At 35.4% G+C, this 23,529-nt stretch overlaps 3 protein-coding genes and 1 non-coding gene across 5 annotated transcripts; 2 read left to right on the top strand and 2 right to left on the bottom strand.

The window, feature by feature from the left end:
- The first annotated feature begins 505 nt into the window (after positions 1-505).
- On the top strand, positions 506-2,987 carry LOC11425117 (uncharacterized). Its single transcript, XM_003592828.3, has 2 exons — positions 506-671; positions 1,221-2,987. Exon 2 carries the CDS (start codon positions 1,461-1,463, stop codon positions 2,667-2,669), a length of 1,209 nt encoding a protein of 402 aa, XP_003592876.1. The 5' UTR covers positions 506-671; positions 1,221-1,460; the 3' UTR covers positions 2,670-2,987.
- Positions 2,988-6,415: 3,428 nt separating this feature from the next.
- On the bottom strand, positions 6,416-6,522 carry LOC120578739 (small nucleolar RNA R71). Its single transcript, XR_005644550.1, has one exon. It is a non-coding gene; the product is annotated as a small nucleolar RNA R71 (small nucleolar RNA).
- Positions 6,523-13,464: 6,942 nt separating this feature from the next.
- Positions 13,465-14,739, top strand: LOC11421586 (mitogen-activated protein kinase kinase kinase NPK1). Its single transcript, XM_003592831.4, has one exon. It carries the CDS (start codon positions 13,471-13,473, stop codon positions 14,590-14,592), a length of 1,122 nt encoding a protein of 373 aa, XP_003592879.2. The 5' UTR covers positions 13,465-13,470; the 3' UTR covers positions 14,593-14,739.
- Positions 14,740-16,746: 2,007 nt separating this feature from the next.
- On the bottom strand, positions 16,747-20,279 carry LOC112419135 (protein FAR1-RELATED SEQUENCE 11). Of its 2 annotated transcripts, none has more exons than XM_024776149.2 (4): positions 20,098-20,279; positions 18,832-19,884; positions 17,911-18,354; positions 16,747-17,662 (listed from the first exon to the last, which is right to left on the bottom strand). In XM_024776149.2, the coding sequence occupies exons 2-4, from the start codon at positions 19,873-19,875 to the stop codon at positions 17,048-17,050; spliced, it is 2,103 nt and encodes a 700-aa protein (XP_024631917.1). In that variant the 5' UTR covers positions 19,876-19,884; positions 20,098-20,279; the 3' UTR covers positions 16,747-17,047. The 2 variants fall into 2 exon arrangements, with proteins under 2 accessions (XP_024631917.1, XP_024631918.1); XM_024776150.2 differs by having other exon boundaries at positions 18,832-19,889.
- Between the last annotated feature and the right edge of the window lie 3,250 nt (positions 20,280-23,529).

The following is a 23,529-nucleotide window of genomic DNA, read 5'->3' on the forward strand; positions in this document are numbered from 1 at the left end:
GTTATAAATTTATATATTTTGTATAAATATTTAAGATAAACAATATTGACCACACTTATTGAAATTTCTGGATCCGTCACTGTTTGTAGGCATATATACTTTGTCGTTTCATGCTATTAACATGGATGATGTGAGTTTGTTCACTAGTTTCATCATTTTTGTTTTTAGCGAATTTGAATTTGTATTGTTTCGATATAGTCTATCAATTTGAATGAATGAATATTATTTATTTTTGTAAAAAAAAAAAAAAAAAAAGGTAAAAATATTAGAATTGTTAAGTTATTACGGGAATATTTAAGTTGATTGAAATGAAGTGTTTGGAAATTGGGAAGAGAGAAAGAAAGAAAAAGAAAAAGAAAGATTGGAAGTTGGGATGAGAGAAAGAAAGAAAAGAAAAAAGAAAGATAGATGACCGAAGCAAGTGGGTTTGAGGACGAAGCGGAAGGTTCGGAGAATACAGCTGGAGACAGGCTGTCACCAACAAAGTCCCACTCATCACACATTCATTCATTTCATTCATTCATCACAAACAAACATTTCTTTTCACACACCTCTTCTTTCTCTTTCTCTCTCTCTGCTTCGTTGTTCCATTCTCTGAATTAGGGTTTTCATTCTCCTTTCTCCTCGCTACTGCTGCTGCTCTTGCTTGATGGATCAACATTTTCTCCACTGTAAGCTCTCTTTTCCTTTATTAATTAATTAATTAATTAATTAATAATTATTGCGTTGCGTTTTCTCTATTTAATTTTATTTTATTCATTCAGATTTATCTATCGATTTCCCCTACCCTAATCAAACGTGTTATTTACTCGCATTTCCTCTTCTATTCTATAATCATCATCATCTATTAAGATTAGATTCGATTTCAACTCCCATCAAACCCTTCTTAACCCTATATTTGGAATTCATTTTGTTCAATGTGTGCACGTTCGTTTATCCATACATGCTTTCTCTTTATTATTGTTTTTGCTACTTACTCATCATCATTTATAATTATTATTCATCTTCAATTTCATACACTAAGAATCAGAATCAGTAGTTAGTAGGTATACATACATTCAACTTAATGCTAAATCTTACTAGTATTAAACTTACTCTCTTTTTCACCCATAATCCCATGCTCACTTTCTGTATTGCCATTGTACTTCGTCTGTGTAGCCATTTTGTTCAATGAGTTTTGTTTCACTTTTCTCATTTTATTTTTGTTCTTTTGTTTTTAGATGTTTGAATTGGACAATCAATCTTAGATCATTTCTGGTATGAGTTCATCCAAGAGTGCTAGATGCTTGATATGCGATGTTATGTAATCATCTACCCTTGATGGTTTCTTATGCATATTTGAATTCAGTTCAATAATCACACACTCCATTATTATTGATATTGGAAAAAAGGCACAAGCCCCAGAGGATTTCTGGTATCCATGCTGTCAGAGAGCATGCGTGGAATCTGTATTTCGGGTAATGCCCCTGTCCAGATTTGCTGCCGAAGCATTCGGTGTGGTGACAGTTTGTCTAGTAGCCATCTTGATTCTTCTTGGTTTGATATGTATTGCTTACTCATTCTACTTCCGCTCTCGAATCCATAATCAAGGTTTTGTTCAACTCAATTATTTTAGTGGTCCTTGGATTATTAGAATTGCATTCATCTTATTTGTAATCTGGTGGGGTCTAGGTGAAATTATTAGGTTGACTTTGTTAAGACGTGCCCTTCACTTAAAATGGAAGGAAACTGTTTGCAAATGTTATATTGTATCCAACATGGGATTTGCAGAACCTTGCCTCTTCCTCACACTTGTGTTTCTCCTCCGTGCACCCTTGCAGAGGTTGGAGACTGGAATTATGAGCAGAAAATGGAATCTCAGAACATCTGCACATATTATTCTTTATTGCCTTCCAATGTTTCTTCTTCAGCTTTTTGTCATTTTGGTTGGACCTCAGTTAGACAAGAATAAGGGTTCTGAGAAGAAGTTGCCGCATTATTTTACAAGCACAGCTGGCTCCTCTTCAGTGGCAAGGGGGAATGATGATATCGCCCTGTGTACTTACCCTTTACTTAGTACTGTTCTTCTTGGCCTTTTTGCCATTATCCTGACTTCCTACCTTTTTTGGCTTGGTAGTCGGATTTTGAAATTAGTCATCAACAAAGGTTTACAGAAAAGGGTTTACACATTGCTATTCTCTGTTTTGTGTTTCCTTCCATTAAGGGTTCTTTTTCTTGGTTTATCTGTTTTATCTGGACCTGAGCATTTTATGTTTGAAGCCTTTGTTTTCTTGGCTTTTCTTGCACTTGTATGTTGTTCTGGGTTGTGCATGTGCACACTTGTGTACCGTCCAGTTGCAGATTGTTTAGCTCTGGGAAATCTACAAGACTTGGAAGCTAGGACTAGGAGGTTTAATGATGATCAGAACGATACTGTGTCCCTTATCACTAGCCAGAGTCATTTGGAAGATAATGTTGAGGAAAATGCTCGGCTTAGTCCTGGTAGATATTCAGATGAATCAACAAAGCGTGGGTCAATTTCTTTTCGGACAATGGAAAAGGGTGTTGCTTCAACTGGAACATTTGTAGAGCTAAGCCTTTTCTCTCCCAGCCGTAGTGCAACACCACCCGGATCACCATCACTTCCAGGTTGGCCCATGCAATCCCCAACCCAAGTTATTGGGCCATAGCAGCTAGTAACCAAGTATGTTGGGTGAATATCAATTTTTGGATAAGGAAAAAACTGATTGTAAAGGGTTAAGCTTCAATAAGGCTTTTTTCTTGTGTTCTGTTTGCTAATTCTAGGTATATAATGTTTTTGCCCTAGAATTTATTGAGTACCTCTTCTTTTTTCTGTGCTATTGATAACTTTTTTTTTCTTCTGTTGGGTTGTATTTTTGTACTTTAAATGTTAGAACAACTCTTACTTATGGTTATATATTCTCTGTTGGTAATTGTTGGTTGGCAATTATTGCGCTGATCATACTGAACACCATGAAGCTGCTGGACGAGGTTGTGTTGGATTACTTCGCGTTGCTGTCTAGTCTAGTGTGTATATTGATCACACAATTAAAATAGAAATTTTGCATAATACCTTAAACAGGGTGTATATGATGAATCTTAGTACTATAAATACAGAAGTCAGAAACTAATGTAGGTCAATGTACTTGGGATCCTTTATTGAATCAGAGTGGACCCTGTAAAATATTAGTTTCTTTACTTAAATCATTGGGATTGGACTGGATGACTTGATAGAGATCAATGCCGATACAAAATCTTATTTGTTCGAATGTTCACAAAATTCAACTGGTTTTGTCAAAAGTAAAATAAAATAAAATCTACTGGCTGCTTGGGATTTGTTAGCCAGCATTAAAACTTACTTAATGAAATAAAATGAATGCTAGGGTCACATCTCTAATACACTCCTCTAACACATCTAATTTTTTAATTCATTTACTTGTTTACTAGTTGTACCGGTTGAGAAACAACACTCCTCTGATTTTATTTTATTTTTGAGAAACAAACACAGTCTAATAAAAAACAAGGCTGAGAAAGAATATTATGTGAAAAAAACTTCAACTTTGTTACAATATCCATGGTTCCTTTAGATCTCTTTCCTTGTTTTGCATCCTTAGACATCTTTGTATCTAAAACATCTTTACTGGGAGATCTATTGTCTTTCTCGTGATGCTCAATTTGTTTCATCTCATACTCTTGTAGCCGCCGTCGATATGTCAGTCTTATGTCGAAGTTATTGTGGCCGTTAATGTCTTCGTCGCCAGTGATCTATACCGTTTTTGATATTGTGTTGGGTTCTGCTTTTGTTGTAGTTCAATTTTTTTTCAGATCTAAATTGTTGTTCAAAATTAGATTTCAATGGGAATTTGGGAAATATATTCAACTCAATGTTGTCAATGACATTGTTTGGGAGAAACAATTTAGATATGAAATCTTTTTGGCAGAATTATGCAAACGATGTTTCTCAATATGTGTATAAAAACTTCTTTTAACATGGTTGAAATTGCCAGAACGTGAAAGATTGTGACAATCATGGTTGAAAGGTTGATAGGTGAAGATGAATAGTTAAAATTGAAATCGAAATCATGGTTGAAAGTGGATGACATGACAAGTTATAATTGGAGTGTGTTAGAAGCTAGCATTCCTCAATCCGAAATTCTACTAAATTATTTCATCTTTTCTTAAGTACTTAGGTAATTAATTGGTGAAATTTAACTTATACTATCATTGATCTGCAAGTGAATGTGCAATTCATTTAATGGATTTCAAAGTAGGGTAAATTGAATTAAAGCTTAATGTGTTTACACGTTTTAAAATTATTTGTTCAACCATAATCATCCTTATCTTCATATTATTGTTGTTCGGGTATTTGCAACATTCCTCAACATTACTTATCACAAAATCTGAACATAGGGTATCCTGTTTCATTTGTTTACACTATCATCATACCCCTAAAAGGGAAGTGCGAGACAAAACAACCCATGCATATATGTATAATCTAAATCATTTGTTTCAAGCTAAATATAATCATATTAAACAGTGTAACACACTTATGTTTATAATTTTTTTTTTGGTTTTCCACTGTTAATTGATGAGTCATTTATTGACTATTTTAATATGTTTTTTAGTTTAGTTTTATTTAGATTTTATTTAATTTTATATTAGTATTATTTCCTTTTTAGGATAGTTTACTTTAAATTGCATTTTATTATATTTCAGGAAAGAATATTGGATGGATTGAATCTTGGAGCAAAAGAAAGGGACTTGAAGCCGATTGGATGCAAAAATACGAAGATTGAGAGACAAAAATATGTCTCCCACAAGTCAGAAGCTTGGCACGGCCCGTGCTAGGCTTGGCACGGCCCGTGCTAGGCTTGGCACGGCCGTGCCACCCTCCAGAGTGCCTTTTGCTGCTTTTGCTTAGATTTTAAGCTACTCTATTTTTAGCCCAAATGTAATAGCTTAGATTTTAAGTCGATCGAATGCTATAAATAGAGTAGCCACCCATCACAAATATTCATCTTTACTTGGAATACAATAAGTGACAATTGCTTTTCTAATTAAAGTTCTTTTCTTTTCCTTTACTTTCTTGTCATTTACTTTTATGCTTTCTCTCTTCTCCCCCATGTCTACGATGAACATGAGTGAGTAGACTTCTCCTTATCTTGGGATTGTTGGATAAGTCTAAATGACATAATCCTAATCAAACCAAGCTCTAAGCCTTAATCTTACGTAACCCTAATTTCTTATCTAAATTCACCGTTTTAACATGGATCAACCATTATCAAACTGTGGAAACGAAAGTGGAGGGTTTGATAATTGTTTATCCATTATTCCAAATATCAATTCATAAAACGAAAGTGGAGCTTTGATATTCGAACAAGTGAATTTAGACAAGGATTGCAAAGTCAGCGAAATAGGCTTTGCAATCTTTGAGACATATAGTTTCGATCTTCAAGGGAACTGATAACAATCAAGTCAGCGAAATAGGCTTGGTTGTTAGAAGAACCAAAATCTAATAGTATTCAAGTCAGCGAAATAGGCTTGGTTGCTAGAGGAATATAAGAGAAACTGTCTTGAGAAATTAGGTCTAACATAACATTATAAGCTTATAGTTTTGGTTTGAGAAGGACTTGTTATTTAGATGAAACCAACGATCCCAAGGCTCTTTTTATTATTATCTTTCAAAACGCTTGAAAACCCCCAACTTACAATTCTCTTCTCTCTTCTAATCATCTCTAAAGGTTAATTAAATTGAACTACTCCCTGTCGGAACGATACTCTTTTATACTACTTCGGTAAGACCGTGCACTTGCGGTTTTATCTCATCAAGTTTTTGGCGCCGCTGCCGGGGAGTAAACTAATTTGATTAACTCTTTCTTTGTGATTAGAACTCTCTTCTCTTCTTCTTTTCTTCTACTTCTTTCTTTTGTATTACCACTAACTTCTTGGGTTCTCAGTTTCTTATGCGAAGAAGTAAAAGTCTCGGAGAATTTATTCCTGAGATCGAAAGGTTTTTGCATAAGAAAAAGAGAGAGGCACAAAATAATACTGCTATGGCTGAACGCACTCTCAAAGAGTATGCTACTCCTTCAACGGAAGAGCCACAAGCTATTATCGTGTACCCAACGGTTGCGGGTAATAACTTCGAAATCAAGCCTGCACTACTCAATTTGGTGCAGCAAAATCAGTTTTCTGGATCACCCACTGAGGATCCAAATCTCCATATTTCTTCCTTCCTTAGACTCAGTGACACCATAAAAGAGAACCAAGAAGCCGTAAGACTTCATCTCTTTCCCTTTTCCTTAGGGGATAGAGCTAGCGCTTGGTTCCATTCCCTAGAAGTCGGTTCCATCACTTCATGGGACGGTATGAGGCGAGCATTCCTTGCCCGATTTTTTCCCCCATCTAAACCGCTAAACTTAGAGATCAAATTACTCGTTTCAATCAAAAAGATGGAGAGTCTCTCTATGAGGCGTGGGAGCGTTTCAAGGAAATGCTTAGACTTTGTCCCCACCATGGCCTAGAGAAGTGGCTTATAGTCCACACGTTTTATAATGGCTTGTCATATACCACTAAGATGTCTGTTGATGCAGCTGCAGGTGGAGCTCTAATGAACAAAAACTATACGGAGGCTTATGCTTTGATTGAAGACATGGCTCAGAATCACTACCAATGGACCAACGAGAGAGCCGTCACCACTCCTACTCCCTCTAAGAAAGAGGCAGGTATATACGAAGTCTCTGAATATAACCACCTTGCTGCTAAGGTTGAGGCATTAACCCAAAAATTTGAAAAACTTAATGTTAATGCTGTCACACCTTCTTCTGCACCCCCTCCTTGTGAAGTCTGTGGTATATCCGGTCATATAGGTGTTGATTGTCAGTTAGGTAGTGTTGCCAATATTGAGCAACTGAATTACGCTCAATACAACCAAGGAATGAGGCCAAATCAAAATTTTTACAAAAATCCTCAAGGTTCCTATGGACAAGCAGCACCACCTGGCTATACAAACAACCAGAGAGTGGCTCAGAAATCAAGTTTGGAGATTTTATTGGAAAATTGCATTGCTAATCAAAATAAAAATCTTCAAGAATTGAAAAACCAAACAGGATTTCTGAACGACTCTCTCCCCAAACTCACTACCAAGGTTGATTCTATCGCCACACACACCAAAATGCTTGAGACCCAAATCTCCCAAGTGGCCCAACAAGTGGCCACCTCTTCTCAAACACTAGGAGTCTTTCCTAGTCAACCTGAAACAAACCCCAAAGCCCATGTCAATGCTATTTCTCTTGGGGGCAGTAAGTTAGAAGAGACCATTACTAAAGCCAAAAGTGTCAAGGGAGAGAGTGTTAAGCTTCTAGGTGAGGAGGATGCGATAAAGAAACCACTTGATAAGAACAAGGCCCTTAACCCATTAAGGCTTACTAAGCTCAACTTGGAGGCTCAATTCGCTAAATTCTTAAACATACTTAAAAAGATTTGCATTAAGATTCCCTTTGCTGAAGCTTTGTCTCGTATGCCTCTATACGCCAAGTTTTTAAAAGAAATTTTTTCAAAGAAAAAGGCTATAGATCACAAAGAGACAATAGCTTTAACTAGGGAAAGTAGTGCAATCATCAAGAAGCAACCCCAAAAGCTTAGAGATCCAGGTAGTTTTGCCATCCCTTGTGTGATAGGGAAAGAGACCGTTGACAAAGCCTTGTGTGATTTAGGAGCCAGTGTTAGTTTGTTGCCTCTATCCCTCTTTAAAAAGATGGGAATAGGAGAGTTGAAACCTACCGAGATGATATTAAAGTTAGCTGACCGTTCTGTTATCCCAATAGCTGGATATGTTGAAGACATCCCCGTTCAGATAGAAGGGATATACATCCCAACTGACTTTGTGGTTGTTGACATCGAGGAAGACCATGATTGCCCTATGATCCTAGGAAGACCCTTCCTCGCTACTGCGGGTGCTATAGTTGACGTTAAGAGTGGTAGGACAGTTTTTCAAGTGAGTGAAGACATGGTAGGATTTGAGTTTGAAAACATTAAGGAAGGTCCCGCCCTTTATTATTGCAATATGGTCAAAGAACATGATGTGCAAGAACGCTTTTTAGCATCATCTACACAATACAACATCTTTGATCCTTTCTAATGGACACTTTCTTTAAACGTCAAGCTAATGACTATAAAGAAGCGCTTCGTGGGAGGCAACCCACACATTTAACTGCTTTTAATTTTTTTGTTTTTGTTATTTTAAATTATTTTGTAGGTAATTGTCCGAGTAGAATTCAAGAAAACAGAAAATTTTGAAGCCTCGCCCTCCAGAACCTTGGCACGGCCCGTGCTCATACTGGCACGGCCGTGCCAGACCTTGACACACCAAAACAGGCCAGCATTCCAGAATGTTGGCACGGCCGTGCCCGATCCCAGGTAGGTATAACCACACCTTTTGGCCTTCTTCTTCCTTCACTCTCAAACACAAACATCTCTCTACCTTCAACCTTCTCTCTAAAACCTCCATAACCATACAACCTCAAACCTCCACACCCACCCCAAATCTCACCAATTCCCAAAATTTCTCCACCCAATCAATCACAAACACCATTCCAATCATAACCCACCATTCAAAAACCAATTTCATCCATCCAAACAACATCACCCAAATTCGTAACCCTCATAAACCTAACCCAAAAACCAGAAATTTTTCACCAATCTCCATAACTCAACCCCTACAACTCACTTAAACCTTCACCACATCACTAAACCAACCTTTTTCCACCAAAACAACCCATACCCAAACCATTACCACCACCACACCAAAAGCAAGGTCAAGGCAATGGCTTCAAAGAGAAGTGGAAAAGAAGTTGGAAGCTCATCAAGGGGACCTCCCCCAAAGAAGAAGGCGCAAGCCAAGAATCATGGCATCACCTTCAGGGACAACAAGCAAAGGGATAGGTACAAAATTCTAATCTCTAAACCTTTACATCCTTTCAGGTACCCTGATAACCATGACTTGAATAAGCTAGGAATTAAAGACAATGTGTTTAATCTGCTAGAGAGGTTAGAATGGATTGATATGTTGAGACCTCTAAGAGGGTATGAGAATTTCACCTATGAATTTTGAAGTTCTATTGTTTTTACGAAAGATAGGTTGAATTTTGATAACCCTAACCATAGAGTTTCTTTCCGGCTTATGAATACTGATTATGAGATGTCTCTTCAACACTTCTGTGATGAGATGGGCTTCGCAAACGCGGGGTTCATCCACGACTCTTGGGATCAAAATTTAAAACTGGTTGACTATCAACCCGCCGCCTTTTGGGAGCGAATTACAGGTCTTGACCAGTTTAACACACGCACCAACAAAGCTAGCAACATTCACAACCCCGTACTTAGGTACCTTCAAAGGGTTATGGCTTGCACTATTTGGGGTAGGAGTGAATTAGGGAACACTAGGAGTGATGAACTCTTCATGCTTTGGGCTATGCTGCACAACCACCCCGTTAACACTTGTTTTTACTTGCTTGACTACCTCTCCCTTATAGGAAATAGGTCCGATAGTAGGGGCGAAATCGTAGTTGGTGGTATCATAACATACATAGCTAGGCGGTTAGGCGTGAGTGAAGATCAAGGGATAAACAAGATCGAGGGTAACAATAGACTAAACATAGAAACCCTTATCTCTATGAATTTCATAAAAACCAGAATCCCCTTTGTTTATACACTCAAGCTCAATGTGCCCACTTTGATTTTATTGCCTAACTCATCTCGGACTAACACCGAGGTGGAAGAAAATTTGTTGTATGTTAATGATGACCCACAGGTGCACATAGAACAGCATAATAAAGAAGAGAAAGGTGCACAATTGCACCATGAGGAAGAGCACATGACCATAATGAAGAAGAAACAAATGAAAATGCGAGATGGGCATGGATGCATACCGAGGTCGAGAGGATAAGCATCGAGCAACAAAGGCAAGGTGTTGAATTAATGGGACTAAGGAATGATGTCCAAAGGGGCAACCGCATATCCGAAGAAAATAACCAAATGTTTCGGAACATGATGCACCACTTTCACCTCCAAGGTCCTCCATATGGACCTCAATGATAAAAATGTGAGCTTTCCTCTTCCTCTTTTCCCTTATTCCTCCTTCTCCTCCTCCTCCTTCTTCTTCTTCTTCTTCTTCTTCTTCTTCTTCCTCCTCCTCTTCTTCCTCTCCTTCTCTTCTATTTTTTTTTATCTTGAATCATTGAGGACAATGCTTCTCCTAAGTGTGGGGGGAGCCTAATAAAGTGTCTTTAGTCGTAGTGTTTCCAAACTCCCTTGAACTTTATTCTTTCGTTTTGTTTTATTGTAAAAGGCATGGTTAAGTAGCTAATTTTTATTGAAAATATCATGACATAAAATTTTCATTGTCTCCTCTTATTTGGTTGATTATTGTACATAAAAGCAAACTCTTGTGTTTTAAGTCTTCTTGATATACCCACATCTTATTTTAAAGTGAATAAAATTCTCCAATGAGAAAAACACAAAGTTGTTTCCCTTGAGTAAATGTATGAATAGGTATTTTAAGGAAACACGTTTTAATCTTAGTGGTGCATTAACCTTTAAAGATTCTCAAAGTGTCAGTAGTATAAGTTAGTATAAGGGAGTTCGTAAAAAGCCAAAAAGCCAAATAAATTCCAAGATCTCATCATTGAATCTAGATTGGGGAAAGAGGTAGGCCCTCCGACTTCCTACGTGAAGATGATTGTTATCTTAAGGAAAAACTTTAAAAAGCATCATTGAATCTAGATTGGGGAAGGGGGTAGGCCCTCCGACTTCCTACGTGAAGATGATGTTTTAAGGGATACCATTGAATCTAGATTGGGGAAGGGGGTAGGCCCTCCGACTTCCTAAGTGAAGATGTTGTTCCTTAAATAAAGAACTTAAAATGTGCAAATGGCAAAGAACAAAGATTCTCAAATACTCCCATCTCTCTTATATGAATTATAGAAGGAATCTTTCTTGGTTGGTTTAGTGCTAGGATTAGACCATGTTTCCTCATAATGCCTATCTTATACAGGAGCAAGAAAAGGGTTGGACTTCACACACACACTCACTTGAAACTTGATCGTTGGGTTGAATAAAAATTACAAGAAATGCTTGAGTTTGTGATTAGTGTACATTTGGGATTTAAGCCCTTGAGGAGACATGTGCTTTAATCGAATTGTCATTTGATAAAATTGTTTGAGCTACTACGTTTATGCCTTTTGCTTGAGGACAAGCAAATATGCAAGTGTGGGGGAGTTTGATGAGTCATTTATTGACTATTTTAATATGCTTTTTAGTTTAGTTTTATTTAGATTTTATTTAATTTTATATTAGTATTATTTCCTTTTTAGGATAGTTTACTTTAAATTGCATTTTATTATATTTCAGGAAAGAATATTGGATGGATTGAATCTTGGAGCAAAAGAAAGGGACTTGAAGCCGATTGGATGCAAAAATACGAAGATTGAGAGACAAAAATATGTCTCCCACAAGTCAGAAGCTTGGCACGGCCCGTGCTAGTCTTGGCACGGTCGTGCCACCCTCCAAAGTGCCTTTTGCTGCTTTTGCTTAGATTTTAAGCTACTCTATTTTTAGCCCAAATGTAATAGCTTAGATTTTAAGTCGATCGAATGCTATAAATAGAGTAGCCACCCATCACAAATATTCATCTTTACTTGGAATACAATAAGTGACAATTGCTTTTCTAATTAAAGTTCTTTTCTTTTCCTTTACTTTCTTGTCATTTACTTTTATGCTTTATCTCTTCTCCCCCATGTCTATGATGAACATGAGTGAGTAAACTTCTCCTTGTCTTGGGATTGTTGGATAAGTCTAAATGACATAATCCTAATCAAACCAAGCTCTAAGCCTTAATCTTACGTAACCCTAATTTCTTATCTAAATTCACCGTTTTAACATGGATCAACCATTATCAAACTGTGGAAACGAAAGTGGAGGGTTTGATAATTGTTTATCCATTATTCAAAATATCAATTCATAAAACGAAAGTGGAGCTTTGATATTCGAACAAGTGAATTTAGACAAGGATTGCAAAGTCAGCGAAATAGGCTTTGCAATCTTTGAGACATATAGTTTCGATCTTCAAGGGAACTAATAACAATCAAGTCAGCGAAATAGGCTTGGTTGTTAGAAGAACCAAAATCTAATAGTAATCAAGTCAGCGAAATAGGCTTGGTTGCTAGAGGAATATAAGAGAAACTGTCTTGAGAAATTAGGTCTAACATAACATTATAAGCTTATAGTTTTGGTTTGAGAAGGACTTGTTATTTAGATGAAACCAACGATCCCAAGGCTCTTTTTATTATTATCTTTCAAAACGCTTGAAAACCCCCAACTTACAATTCTCTTCTCTCTTCTAATCATCTCTAAAGGTTAATTAAATTGAACTACTCCCTATCGAAACGATACTCTTTTATACTACTTCGGTAAGACCGTGATAATCATATTTGAGATACTATTAACGCTAAATGTTGACACATTTCTAAGTTGAGATTCCAATGCTAATTTGTTCCGATACGGATTTGTCACGTTGTAGAGACCAACATTCAAAGTACTTTGGTGTTAACTGTTAATTATCGTGTCTACGATTTGATCATCTAAAAATGTTTTATCCTATAAATACTTGGATTTTTATTTTCTAAAGTTAAAAATCCTACATTTTCTACAATTAGGAAAACTATTAGGATACTTTTGAGTTTTGTCTTCAACATTACCAGAAAGGCACTTACACTCCAAATATAGGAATCTAAAATGTGGAGAATTTTGATTTTGATCCTATCCTAGGTAGGGTGTCTATGTTTGTATCTAATGTATCTTATGCGGTTGTTACTATTAGAAAAACATAGGTATAAATAAATAATATCCTAAAGAGACAGCGTTCCCAGATTAAGGATAGCCAACGGCCACAAACTGCCCCTTTTATTTTATTATTATTTATTATTTTAAGTAGGTTTGTTTCTCGTTACAGTAGTTTGTTTCATCTTCTTCAAGCAAATCTGAAATTAACATAGACGAGAGTTTGTTTGTTTGTTTGTTTGTTGAAGAAGTGCCTGTTGGAAAGGGATTTATATTGCTCCCTAGGGCGGTTTTCGGATTTCCGAAAGCCGCTCTACTCATTAATTCGTTATTACTCTTCATGTAATTGATGTTTAGTATCCTCAATTTGCATGCCATTGCCAGCAACAAATTAAATTAAAGGCTTCATCCTCCATTAACATTAATTAAACTCTTTGGTTTTGGTTTGTTTTGTGTTGGATCTCTCTTTCTCTTCATTGGATGCATCATCATATCAATATTTGTACGACGTTTTCCAACAAGTTCAAGTTTTGAGGAATCCCCTCTCAAGAGGTTGATTTTTGGATGCACTTAATTGCATTTTCAGAATATATTTTCAGGAAGGAAAAGGAAAAGTTGTTATGATAAAAAAAAATGTGCGGAATAATAAAAGGGAGTGAATGGATGAAGGGTAAAATGGTTGGATGTGGATCTTTTGGCAGTGTCCATCTAGCCATGAACAAATCCACTGGTGGACTTTTTGTGGTGAAAAAAGCGCATTCAGAGGCAGGACGTGATGCTCTGGAGAACGAGGTGAATATCCTAAATACATTAAATTCATCACCTTCACCCTATATTGTCCAATGTTTAGGGACAGATTATGATCATCAAGATAACCAACTGCATGTTTTCATGGAGTACATGTCCGGGGGTAGTTTGGCTGACGTGTCACACAAGTTTGGTGGTTCATTAAATGAAGATGTTGTTCGTGTGTATACTAGACAAATTGTGCATGGGTTATATCATCTTCACCAACATGGAATTGTACATTGTGACCTTAAGTGCAAAAACGTGCTTTTGGCCTCATCTGGGAATGTCAAACTGGCAGATTTTGGGTGTGCAAAAAGGGTAAAGAAAAACATGAACATGAACAAATCTTCATCATGTATTATTGCTAATGGTGGCACTCCTCTATGGATGGCTCCCGAAGTATTATTAATGAAGAATAATAGTAGTATTAATGATGAGAGCCGGGTTGTTGATTTTGCAGCAGCAGATATATGGTCTTTGGGATGTACTGTTATTGAAATGGCCACTGGCAGGCCTCCTTGGGTCGATGATGACCTCATTTCCATTTCAAATCCAATGGCTGCTATGTTTAAGATTGCATGTGGTGATGGGATACCTCAATTTCCAATTCACTTCTCTCAGGAGGGTTTCGATTTCTTGAGGAGGTGTTTGGTGAGAGATCCCAAAAAGAGGTCTACCGCACTGGAGTTGCTTAACCATCCATTTCTTGTTTCAACTACTTTAACTCATCACAAACACTACTCTGCTTCCTCGCCCGCATCTGTCTTGGAGGTTCATCAGTTTGAGGATACATATGATGATGATGATGACGACGACGACTCAGATGATAATGATGAATTAATAAGTCCAGCAGGAGGGAATCATTTCTTCATCACAAAAGAGCTTCTGTGCCCACAAGGAACAACAATGTGGCAACTGGAAGACAGTGCATCAGGGAATCATTGGATCACTATTAGATCAAGGTGATCAATTAAGTAGGAGGAGATTAAGGCCTCGTATTAACTAATTCATGTAGATAGAGGACTCAACATATATTATGTACATTTTTGAGTAGGAAGCAAATATATAGGTTCGTCAGAATGGTTTAATTCCATTTGTATTTAAAAGGTTGTATCGATTGAATCAGGCGACTAGACCCTCTAATTCCTCTATACATGATGTGGATCACCAGCCAGGCATGATTTAGAATGGTAAAATATATAAGGGATGAGATCAAATGACACTAAGGTGTCAAATTAAATTTGACACTAAATCATAACCATTAATCAAACTTTAATCCGACGTCTCTCATCAATTCATTAAATACTCAAATACTTGATCAAATGATGCAAATTTTAATTTTAGAAATAAAATATTCTTTCTTCTCTTGGTTAATTATTTACCAAAATTATATGATAGTATTATTATGAGTAAATAGTCAATTTCCCCCCTGAAATTGTAAGTTTCATCAATTATCCCCCTGAAATTTCACAACGTTAGTCAATTTACCCCCTCCGTTAAATTTTTCTGTTAGTGAACATGACGTTTTGCAAATACCCCCTTGAAGTTTTGCACTTATGTGCAAAATGCCCCCAAACTTAAAAATTTATATTATTTTTTTCTTAAAAACAAACAATTAATAGTTAAATATTAAAACTAACTATTAATTTTGGAATTTGGGAAAACTACATGCATATATACATCAAAATAGGCTCCAAAATGGGAAAAAATATGTATTTTTTAAAGTGACAATAATGAGATGATTTGTGGATTAATATTGGGGGTTGTGTAGTTTAAATGGTTTGAGCAAATTGTTGAAAGAGTTGGAGGAGTTAAAAGACTGAGATGGTGAAGGAGAAAATATAAATTTAAATCTGATTATTAATTTTTTTATAAACCTCTAAAAATAATAATTTATCTATTAGAAATAACCATTATTGTCACTTTAAAAATACACATTTTTCCCTATTTTGATGTATATATGTATGTAGTTTTTCCAAACTCCAAAATTAATAGTTAGCTTTAATATTTAACTATTAATTGTTTGTTTTTAAAAAAAAAATAATATAAATTTTTAAGTTTGGGGGGCATTTTGCACATAAGTGCAAAACTTCAGGGGGGTATTTGCAAAACGTCATGTTCACTAACAGAAAAATTTGACGGAAGGGGTAAATTGACTAACATTGTGAAATTTCAGGGGGTAATTGAAGTTTTGTTAATTTCAGGGGGGTAATTGATGAAACTTACAATTTCAGGAGGGAAATTGACTATTTACTCGTATTATTATGGTTTCTTTACACTATTCACGGCCATCCTTTTTTTAAGGGCTTATCATCCTTATTTCTTTATTCATATTGACCTTTTTTATTTTTATTTTTCTTACAAGAAACCAAAGAAAATTGATTTATAAAGAGCACCTGGGATAATGAATGAACGATTAGTTCCAAAATTAAAAAGAACATACGCTACTAAACGAAAGCAAAACACAGATGCTAAAACACCCGACACAATAATATTAGCAGCATTTTGTCAACAACAAAAATTAGTACCATGAACTCAAGAATAATACCATACAACAAATGAAAGCATAGCCAATATAAACATGATACAAAGATAAGTTCCCTAAAAAAAAAAATTGATACAAAGATAAGCCAAAAAAAAATTAATAATTAGACTCTCTAAAAAATAAAAAATAGTAGGGAGAAATCAAATGGCAATCATCTATCTATTGATGCAAAGTATAACAAAAATGGGAACTAATCAACCAAGAAAAGAAAGAATACATTATTTCTAAAATTAAAGTTTGGATCATTTCATCAAGTATGTGAGCATTTAATGAATTGATGAGAGACGTTGGATTAATGTTGAATTAATGGTTAGAATTTGGTGTCAAATTTAATTTGACACCTTGGTGTCATTTGATCCTATCCCAATATATAAATATAAAACATTTCGTGGTTAGCAAACAACAATGATCATGCTTCTTTGTTGTGATATATGAATAAAAATGAAGCGATTCCCATTGATTTATTCCACTTATGTCGAAATATTTTAATTAAATCCAATTCAAAAATAATTTCTGTTCCATTTCCATTCTAAGAAAAATCAAATTCTTTATTTTTGTGTGGGTTATACCTAATCTCAAAATATCAACCGTCTCCTCTTTTTATTGACCATGGCTGATAGAATGCAAATAATACATGGATGCATATGAACAATGAACAAGTTTCCTATACATTTTGTACACAACAGAATCTTTGTGATACAATTCAATTTAGCATTTACCATTCTAAAGAAATTTCACCATGAAAATAATTTGAAACGACGCCCCACCTTGAGGAAGGGGCGTTGATATATTACGACAAAATCCAATTATCATACTTTCTCACAAACATTTTACAGTACCACCTGTTCACCCAACCACACATTGCCAGTTCAGTCATCATAGATTCCTAATGGTAGAAGTATCTCTGGCACATTGTAATGAAATTGGTTGCTCTCTTATGCGAGACAGAAGAATGGAAACTTGTTCTGTTGCAATATCTAATCGTTCTTTAGACTTAGCAGATTCTGTAATTAGAGATGAAACCATATTTTGGAATAGCTTAACTCTTTCGGCATGATCGCTAGGTGCATTTTGAAGAATCTTAGAAGAAGGCACACTGATACGACGCCATCGGATGGGAAGATATGCATCTGGGATTTGAAAGCAATTTCCTGTTGAAAGAACTCTCAGAGAGTGCCTACACAAAATTCCAGAAAATTCAAACTGGTGACAGCTGCAGCTTATAATTCCTTCATGAGGGGACCAGTAAACTCTGCGACCTCCTTCAACTTTTGTGTGATGTCTCACAAGAAAACCATCTTCAACTGAAAAAGATGCATAATGTGCAGCCAACACAAGTTGTTCTTGAAGCTTCGAAAAGGCAAAAGGAGTGAGGACCGTAGCAGCGTGCGATTCCATGGGGGCTCCTGTTTTAAGGCGAACATTTTGGAGATTCTGCTGCATGGTTTGTTGTTCACCAGTTTGATCTTTAAAATCCACAGCAACAGCTACCTGTTGTGCAAAGCAAACCAAAGTTCACAGAAAGATAAGGATTTAATATCTCCAAAAAGTAGGATAAAGTTCACTCTATGATTCTATGAACTGTCAATAATCATTGAAAATCAAATGTAGAAAAATTTAAAACATGATAGACAGAGAGATTTAATACATGTTCAACAAAGTGACTCCATGAAATGTGAATAATCATTGAAAATCTAATGTAAAAATATCAAAACATGAGAGACAGAAAGATATAATACCTGTTCAACAAAGTGAGCAAGCCGTGTCTGTGCACTTAGAAACCGTTGAATGAAGGCGTTGATTGACTTTGACTGACCAGTTGTAGTCATTCCCGCAAGAAAATGGCTTCTTAAATATGGCAATGCCCAAAGTGAGCGCGAGCTATATAAATTAAGAATGTGTCGATTGGAATGCAGCCCAAAAGAACAGACCATCTCCCTCCAGCCTAGTTCAAAGTCGTCAACTGATTCAAGATTATAAAGTCTATAAAACTCGGCCTTCCAGTCATTGTAGCGTTCACCTAGAACGGCATTGAACCAAGATGGAAACTTTGCTACTATCATCCATATGCAGAAAGCATGTTTTGTCATCGGCATTTCTGCAGATAGTGCTTCTTTGAGACAAATGTTTTGATCAGTTAATATAGTCTGTGGAGCCTTCCCATTCATAAAACCTAAGAAAGCCTACCAAGAAGGTGAATAAAAAAACCAGTGTAAATTAAAGAATGGTTGAACTTCTAAAAAATTAATGAACATTCCACAAAAGGGCAAAAGGCAACCCGGTGCACTAAAGCTCCCGCATACGCAGGGTCCGGGAAAATTCCACAAGGGAGTAAAAATAAAAGAAAGATGTAATCATCCACAGCTGAAGTACCTCACCATTTTATAAAATTGGAATAAAAAGAAATGGGAAAAAAACAAACTAGCACAAGGCGCTTGCATACATTTCCAAAGTGTAGGCTTTGATTTGTATTAACCTCCGTTTGGTATATCCAAGACAGTGCAGTTTTTTTATAGCTACAAAATCTTTGATATAAAATTTGTTGTCACAACACAATTAAGCCACACCAGTATTATTTCAGAAAAGAATCGTAGGGGCCACAACACAATTTGAATCAAAAACCAAATGATATAGACGCTAATAAGTTATTGATTAACTACCTTTATGGCCCAGGAAAATGACCGGACAGTTTCATCTCGCAGTAGCACACAGCCAAAGAAGCAGGGCATTCCATAATTATTTATCCCAACCCATAACCCCAGCGGCATGTCAAATGCAGTGAGACGATGTGTTGTATCAAACACCACAGCATCACCGAAGATATCATACAATTGGATGGATGAGGCATAGGACCAGGCAATATTTTCTAAACGGTTGTTTGCATCAAGTGTGTACTCAAATTTAAAATTAGGATCTTTGTCCTTAATATTTCTGCACATTCTTAACAAATCTAGGGTTTCTTCTTCTGGATCTAATTTTCTAAATGACTGGAGTAAATTCCTTACGTCCTTTTCAGTAAAAGGCAAATATCCAGGTTCGACGCACTTCTCAAGCTCCATAAGTCTCATCATTTGATGAACAGAAATCCCTGTTTTGGCAAACATAAGGATTCGATTTTTGTCAGCATCTGATATAGTTCTGTATGCAGGAAGGAATCGAACTTGGTTTGGTTCCAAAAGTTCATGATTATGGTGGTTGGCAAAACCAGTGACGCGCCATTCTGGAGGCCCAAATTCAGTGGTTTTGCTTATGCGCATATAAGCCTGACAACCACATCTGGAAGATTTTCTATTTCGTTGAGGTTTAGTTTGGGTTGATGATTTGGCAGGAGTGTTGCCAGCACGGTGACAAACAAAGTAGCGTCTAGTAAGTCCTTTGCCAACACCGTCTTTTCCTTCAGTACGATGACGTCTAATAGAGAAGCCGCAGGTCTTGGCAAAATGAGTATAGAAGTCATAAGCAGCATCGTGCGTGGGAAACATTTGACCGATGTATGGAATGTGATGATGAGTTGTTGTTGTTGGGTCCACCAAATGGAGTGTGGTTTGATGAGAAGGGGAGTCTTCTGTGCTGCTTGTATCGCATCCTCCTCCTCCTCCTCCTCCTCCCAAATGTTGGTCAGAAGGATCATCGTCAACATCAACATCAACGTCATCGTCATCATAAACTACCAACATGGATCCACCCGCCGCCTCTTCAGACATTATCTTACTCTACACTTTTACAACACAAAACAAGTATTATGAATTGAATCAATCTATCAAAACAAGTATAATTCTACTACATACGGTGCTAGTAGAATTTAATTAACAAATTAATTAATCAATCAATCAAAGTAAATTCACGAGTGTAGTGTGGTAATTAAGCAGCAATAATGAATGAATTGGAAAAAGAAAAAGAAAAAGAAGAAGAAGAAGAAAGCGTACCGAAAATGTATGTATGTAGAGAGGAAAGTGACTGGAAACCCTAACAATCAATTCGCTTCACATTCATTTGAAATTGAAATTGGAACTTTTACTCTTCCATGCTTCCTCTCTCTAAAGTCTAAAACGCACCGTTTTCTTTTCTTTTTTTCCAACCTCTTCCTCTTTTGCCAAAAACGTTTTGGAAGGGCATTTTGATTTATTAGATTAGTTTTCATTTATCTATACTTTTCTTATGATTAATACTTTATTTAATTAAATAATCCCAAATTGTTTTTTTAATCGATACAAAATTTTGGTAATCAGAAATCCAAAATCAAAGAATTTTCTAGTGTTTTTTTTTTTTAAGGGGAGAATCTGTAAAAAAAAATTAAAAATAATGATAAGGTAAATTTCACACAAATAACCAATTGATTGAAACCTTATTAATCTATTTTTTTTATACCATAATCCTATAATTTAATGGTGGATTCTAGGGTGAGGGTTCAACTAAGTCCCTCATCAGTGGACCACAAAAAAAAAATACCATTTGATTAAATCAATGGTCCAAATTATTTGAAAATAAAAATAAGAACATTTAGTTCTTTCCACACACAATCCTACCTCTATCTCTTTCTCATTTGGATCCTTCTTAGTTCACCACAAATATGCAGAAAAGTTTACTAGAACTTGTTGTGATGATAATCAACCTCAATAAAAATTGGCAACACCATGGTGAAATTTATGGTTGTTTATATGTTTTTTTTACTGGGTTTAATGGCAAAGGTAGAATAGAGGTTTAAATTTCACCAACCACTTAATTAAATTTCCATTTCTATAACTACTATGAACAGAGAAGTTGCAATCTATTTGATTGAATGAACGTTAAAGGACTTTCGACTTGGATTGGTTTGGTACCACCATCCAAAATTCGATTATAATCATGTGTTATTGTTTGTTAAATGATGGAAATTGATTTGCTGAAACATAAGGGTTACTTATTTTGTCAACCCGAAAACAAAACCACACACTAGTTCTGCATCTACTCAAGTTGGAGATGATATGCGTGGAAAAATAGTTGGAGAGGATAGAGATATGGACATAATTGTGTGTGGAAAAAGATGGATGTTCTCATATTTATTTTCAAATAATGTGGACCATTGATTCAATCAAATGGTGTTTTATTTGTGCTTCACCGGTGAAGGACTTAATTGAACCCTCACCCTAGAATCCACCTAATTTAATATTATTGTTTTTATTTATGTATATTCTTCTTTCGACCGTGTCGTTCGTATATAATGATGAGTTAGGATTCGTTGACCTCATAATTGTTTGTTAATTTTATTCATATGGTCTTTTCTCCTTTGATCCCCACCCATTTTCCGCTGATCTTCTTTAACCTAACCAAGAACTAAAGTATTCTCCTTCTCACTATTCACAATCAACAAACACAACATAATTCTTGAATTTATTTCCCTCTCTAAGAATTGGCAGCAATCCAATTTAAATGTTTTCACCTTTACGATTCATAATAAAAATTGATTTTATCCAATTCATATTTCACGAAACTACGTGGATATTTTCATTGACTATTCAATCATGATTAAACACCTAAAATTCCATCAATAGAAGCAAACTCATCCAAAATACTCATATATTCACCACCGTCCTATTCAATTGGGATCCTTATCACAAATTTTGCAAAAATTATCTTAATATATTGGGATTCACAGAATAAATTTATACCAAGAGGGAAAGAGATGCAAACATATCAACGGTGTTTACGTGTGGCAGAGCATAACAAATTTTCCCGAAGAAAATGAGGAGTATCACAAGCTGCCATGGTTTTCAATTTGACTTAAGATTAAAATAAGTTGTTTTTATAGTATAAAATATTGTTTCTCTAAAGACAACTTTTTTTGGTCAAATCTTATAGACAAATTTATTTAAGGTATAATAGAAAGTGAAAAAAACACTTAGTAAAAGCTATCCCTTTTATTTATATTAGTGAAAAGACAGCACTCACGTGTCGATCTTTCCGTTTTTTTATTACATTAAGTTTGTAGATATCAACGATATTTTATATAAATTTTGTTAGTAAATTCCAAACGATATTTTATATAAAAATTATAGGATTAATTAAGTTTTTAGTCCTATAAATATTCACAGTTTTGTTTTTAGTCCTTACAAAATAAAATCATACTTTTTAGTCCCTATAAATTTTTTCATCGGCACTTTTAGTCCCTGTAAAAAAATTTCATCAACAGTTTTAGTCCCTAAAATGCTTAAGGAAAATGTCACAAGGACTAAAAAGTGTGATCTTATTTTGTAGGGACTAAAAACAAAACTATGAATATTTATAGGGACTAAAAACTTAATTAACCCAAAATTATATAAAAATAAAATAAAAATTGAAAAGGCTAAAATAAAATTTATATTACCCAATCAAAGTGTTCTCCCTAGTACAAGGTGTACCAGAAAAGAAACAGAGTCATAAACATATGTGCAGAGAAAAACAGAAAAACAGAAAAACCGAAACACAAGGAAAACAAAGAAAACAACTTTAACCAATGTCCAACATAGTGAACGGACTAAGCCACCAAGCATGGAAATTGAAGGAGAGATTTGCACGTCAACCACACAAAAGAAATTGACTTAATCTTATCAACTAACTGATGTGTCGAACAAACTTTGCCATTGAATATCATGTTGTCTCTTTCTTTCCATATTTCCCACACCGTAGCATACCAAATCAAGTGCATAATGGAATGCCTCACCTTAGAACAGATACCACCAACATAATCAATTGATTGAGATAATTTGCGGGTACACTAGGGAGGCCTGAGCAGACACCTAACCAACAGTGAATAAAATGTCAGACTTCCCAAAAAAAAATCATAGTGTAAAAATAAATGGGGGGAAGTTTCCACCAAACCACAGCCACCAACACACAAACGAGCATCAGAAACTATAACTCCACGACGAAACAAGTTGTCCTTAGTTGGCAACCTGTCACGGAACAAACGCCAAGCTAAGAGAACAACCTTAAGAGGAACATCCTTATGCCAAAGAAACTTCGAGGAAACCGTAGTGACTGGATGATGCTGATGAACAAGGACTAATAAGCACTCCGAATAGTGAAATCCTTACTCGATTCATGAGTATATATATTTGTGACTTTCAAATGTATTAAACTCAACAAACCATATTTATCATTTTCAATAACAACAATAATATAACAAAATTTCTTATCTTTTTAATAACACTAAGAATATAACATTATTATAGAAAAAATTTGTTTAAAAGCATAATTGGATAAAAAAAAAAACCAAAAATCTCTCCATTTTCGTTTTACATGGTATAGATATAATAATCAAATTTTAAATTTAAATTAATTTAGATTATTTTTTGGACAAAAAAATTAATTAGATTTGTTTCGTTAAGGATTGATAATTA

The sequence above is a fragment of the Medicago truncatula genome, chromosome 2 (genome assembly GCF_003473485.1).
Source record: "Medicago truncatula cultivar Jemalong A17 chromosome 2, MtrunA17r5.0-ANR, whole genome shotgun sequence".
In the NCBI taxonomy this organism is placed as follows: Eukaryota; Viridiplantae; Streptophyta; class Magnoliopsida; order Fabales; family Fabaceae; genus Medicago; species Medicago truncatula.

Excerpts from the sequence above, each read along its gene's own strand:
- LOC11421586 (XM_003592831.4), top strand. The coding sequence starts at position 13,471 with ATGTGCGGAATAATAAAAGGGAGTGAATGGATGAAGGGTAAAATGGTT.
- LOC112419135 (XM_024776149.2), bottom strand. The coding sequence starts at position 19,875 with ATGTCTGAAGAGGCGGCGGGTGGATCCATGTTGGTAGTTTATGATGAC. Across the intron at positions 18,355-18,831 it reads CATTTTCCTGGGCCATAAAG|GCTTTCTTAGGTTTTATGAA; the intron begins GTAGTTAATCAA and ends CCTTCTTGGTAG. Across the intron at positions 17,663-17,910 it reads TTGCTCACTTTGTTGAACAG|GTAGCTGTTGCTGTGGATTT; the intron begins GTATTATATCTT and ends TTTGCACAACAG.
- LOC11425117 (XM_003592828.3), top strand. The coding sequence starts at position 1,461 with ATGCCCCTGTCCAGATTTGCTGCCGAAGCATTCGGTGTGGTGACAGTT.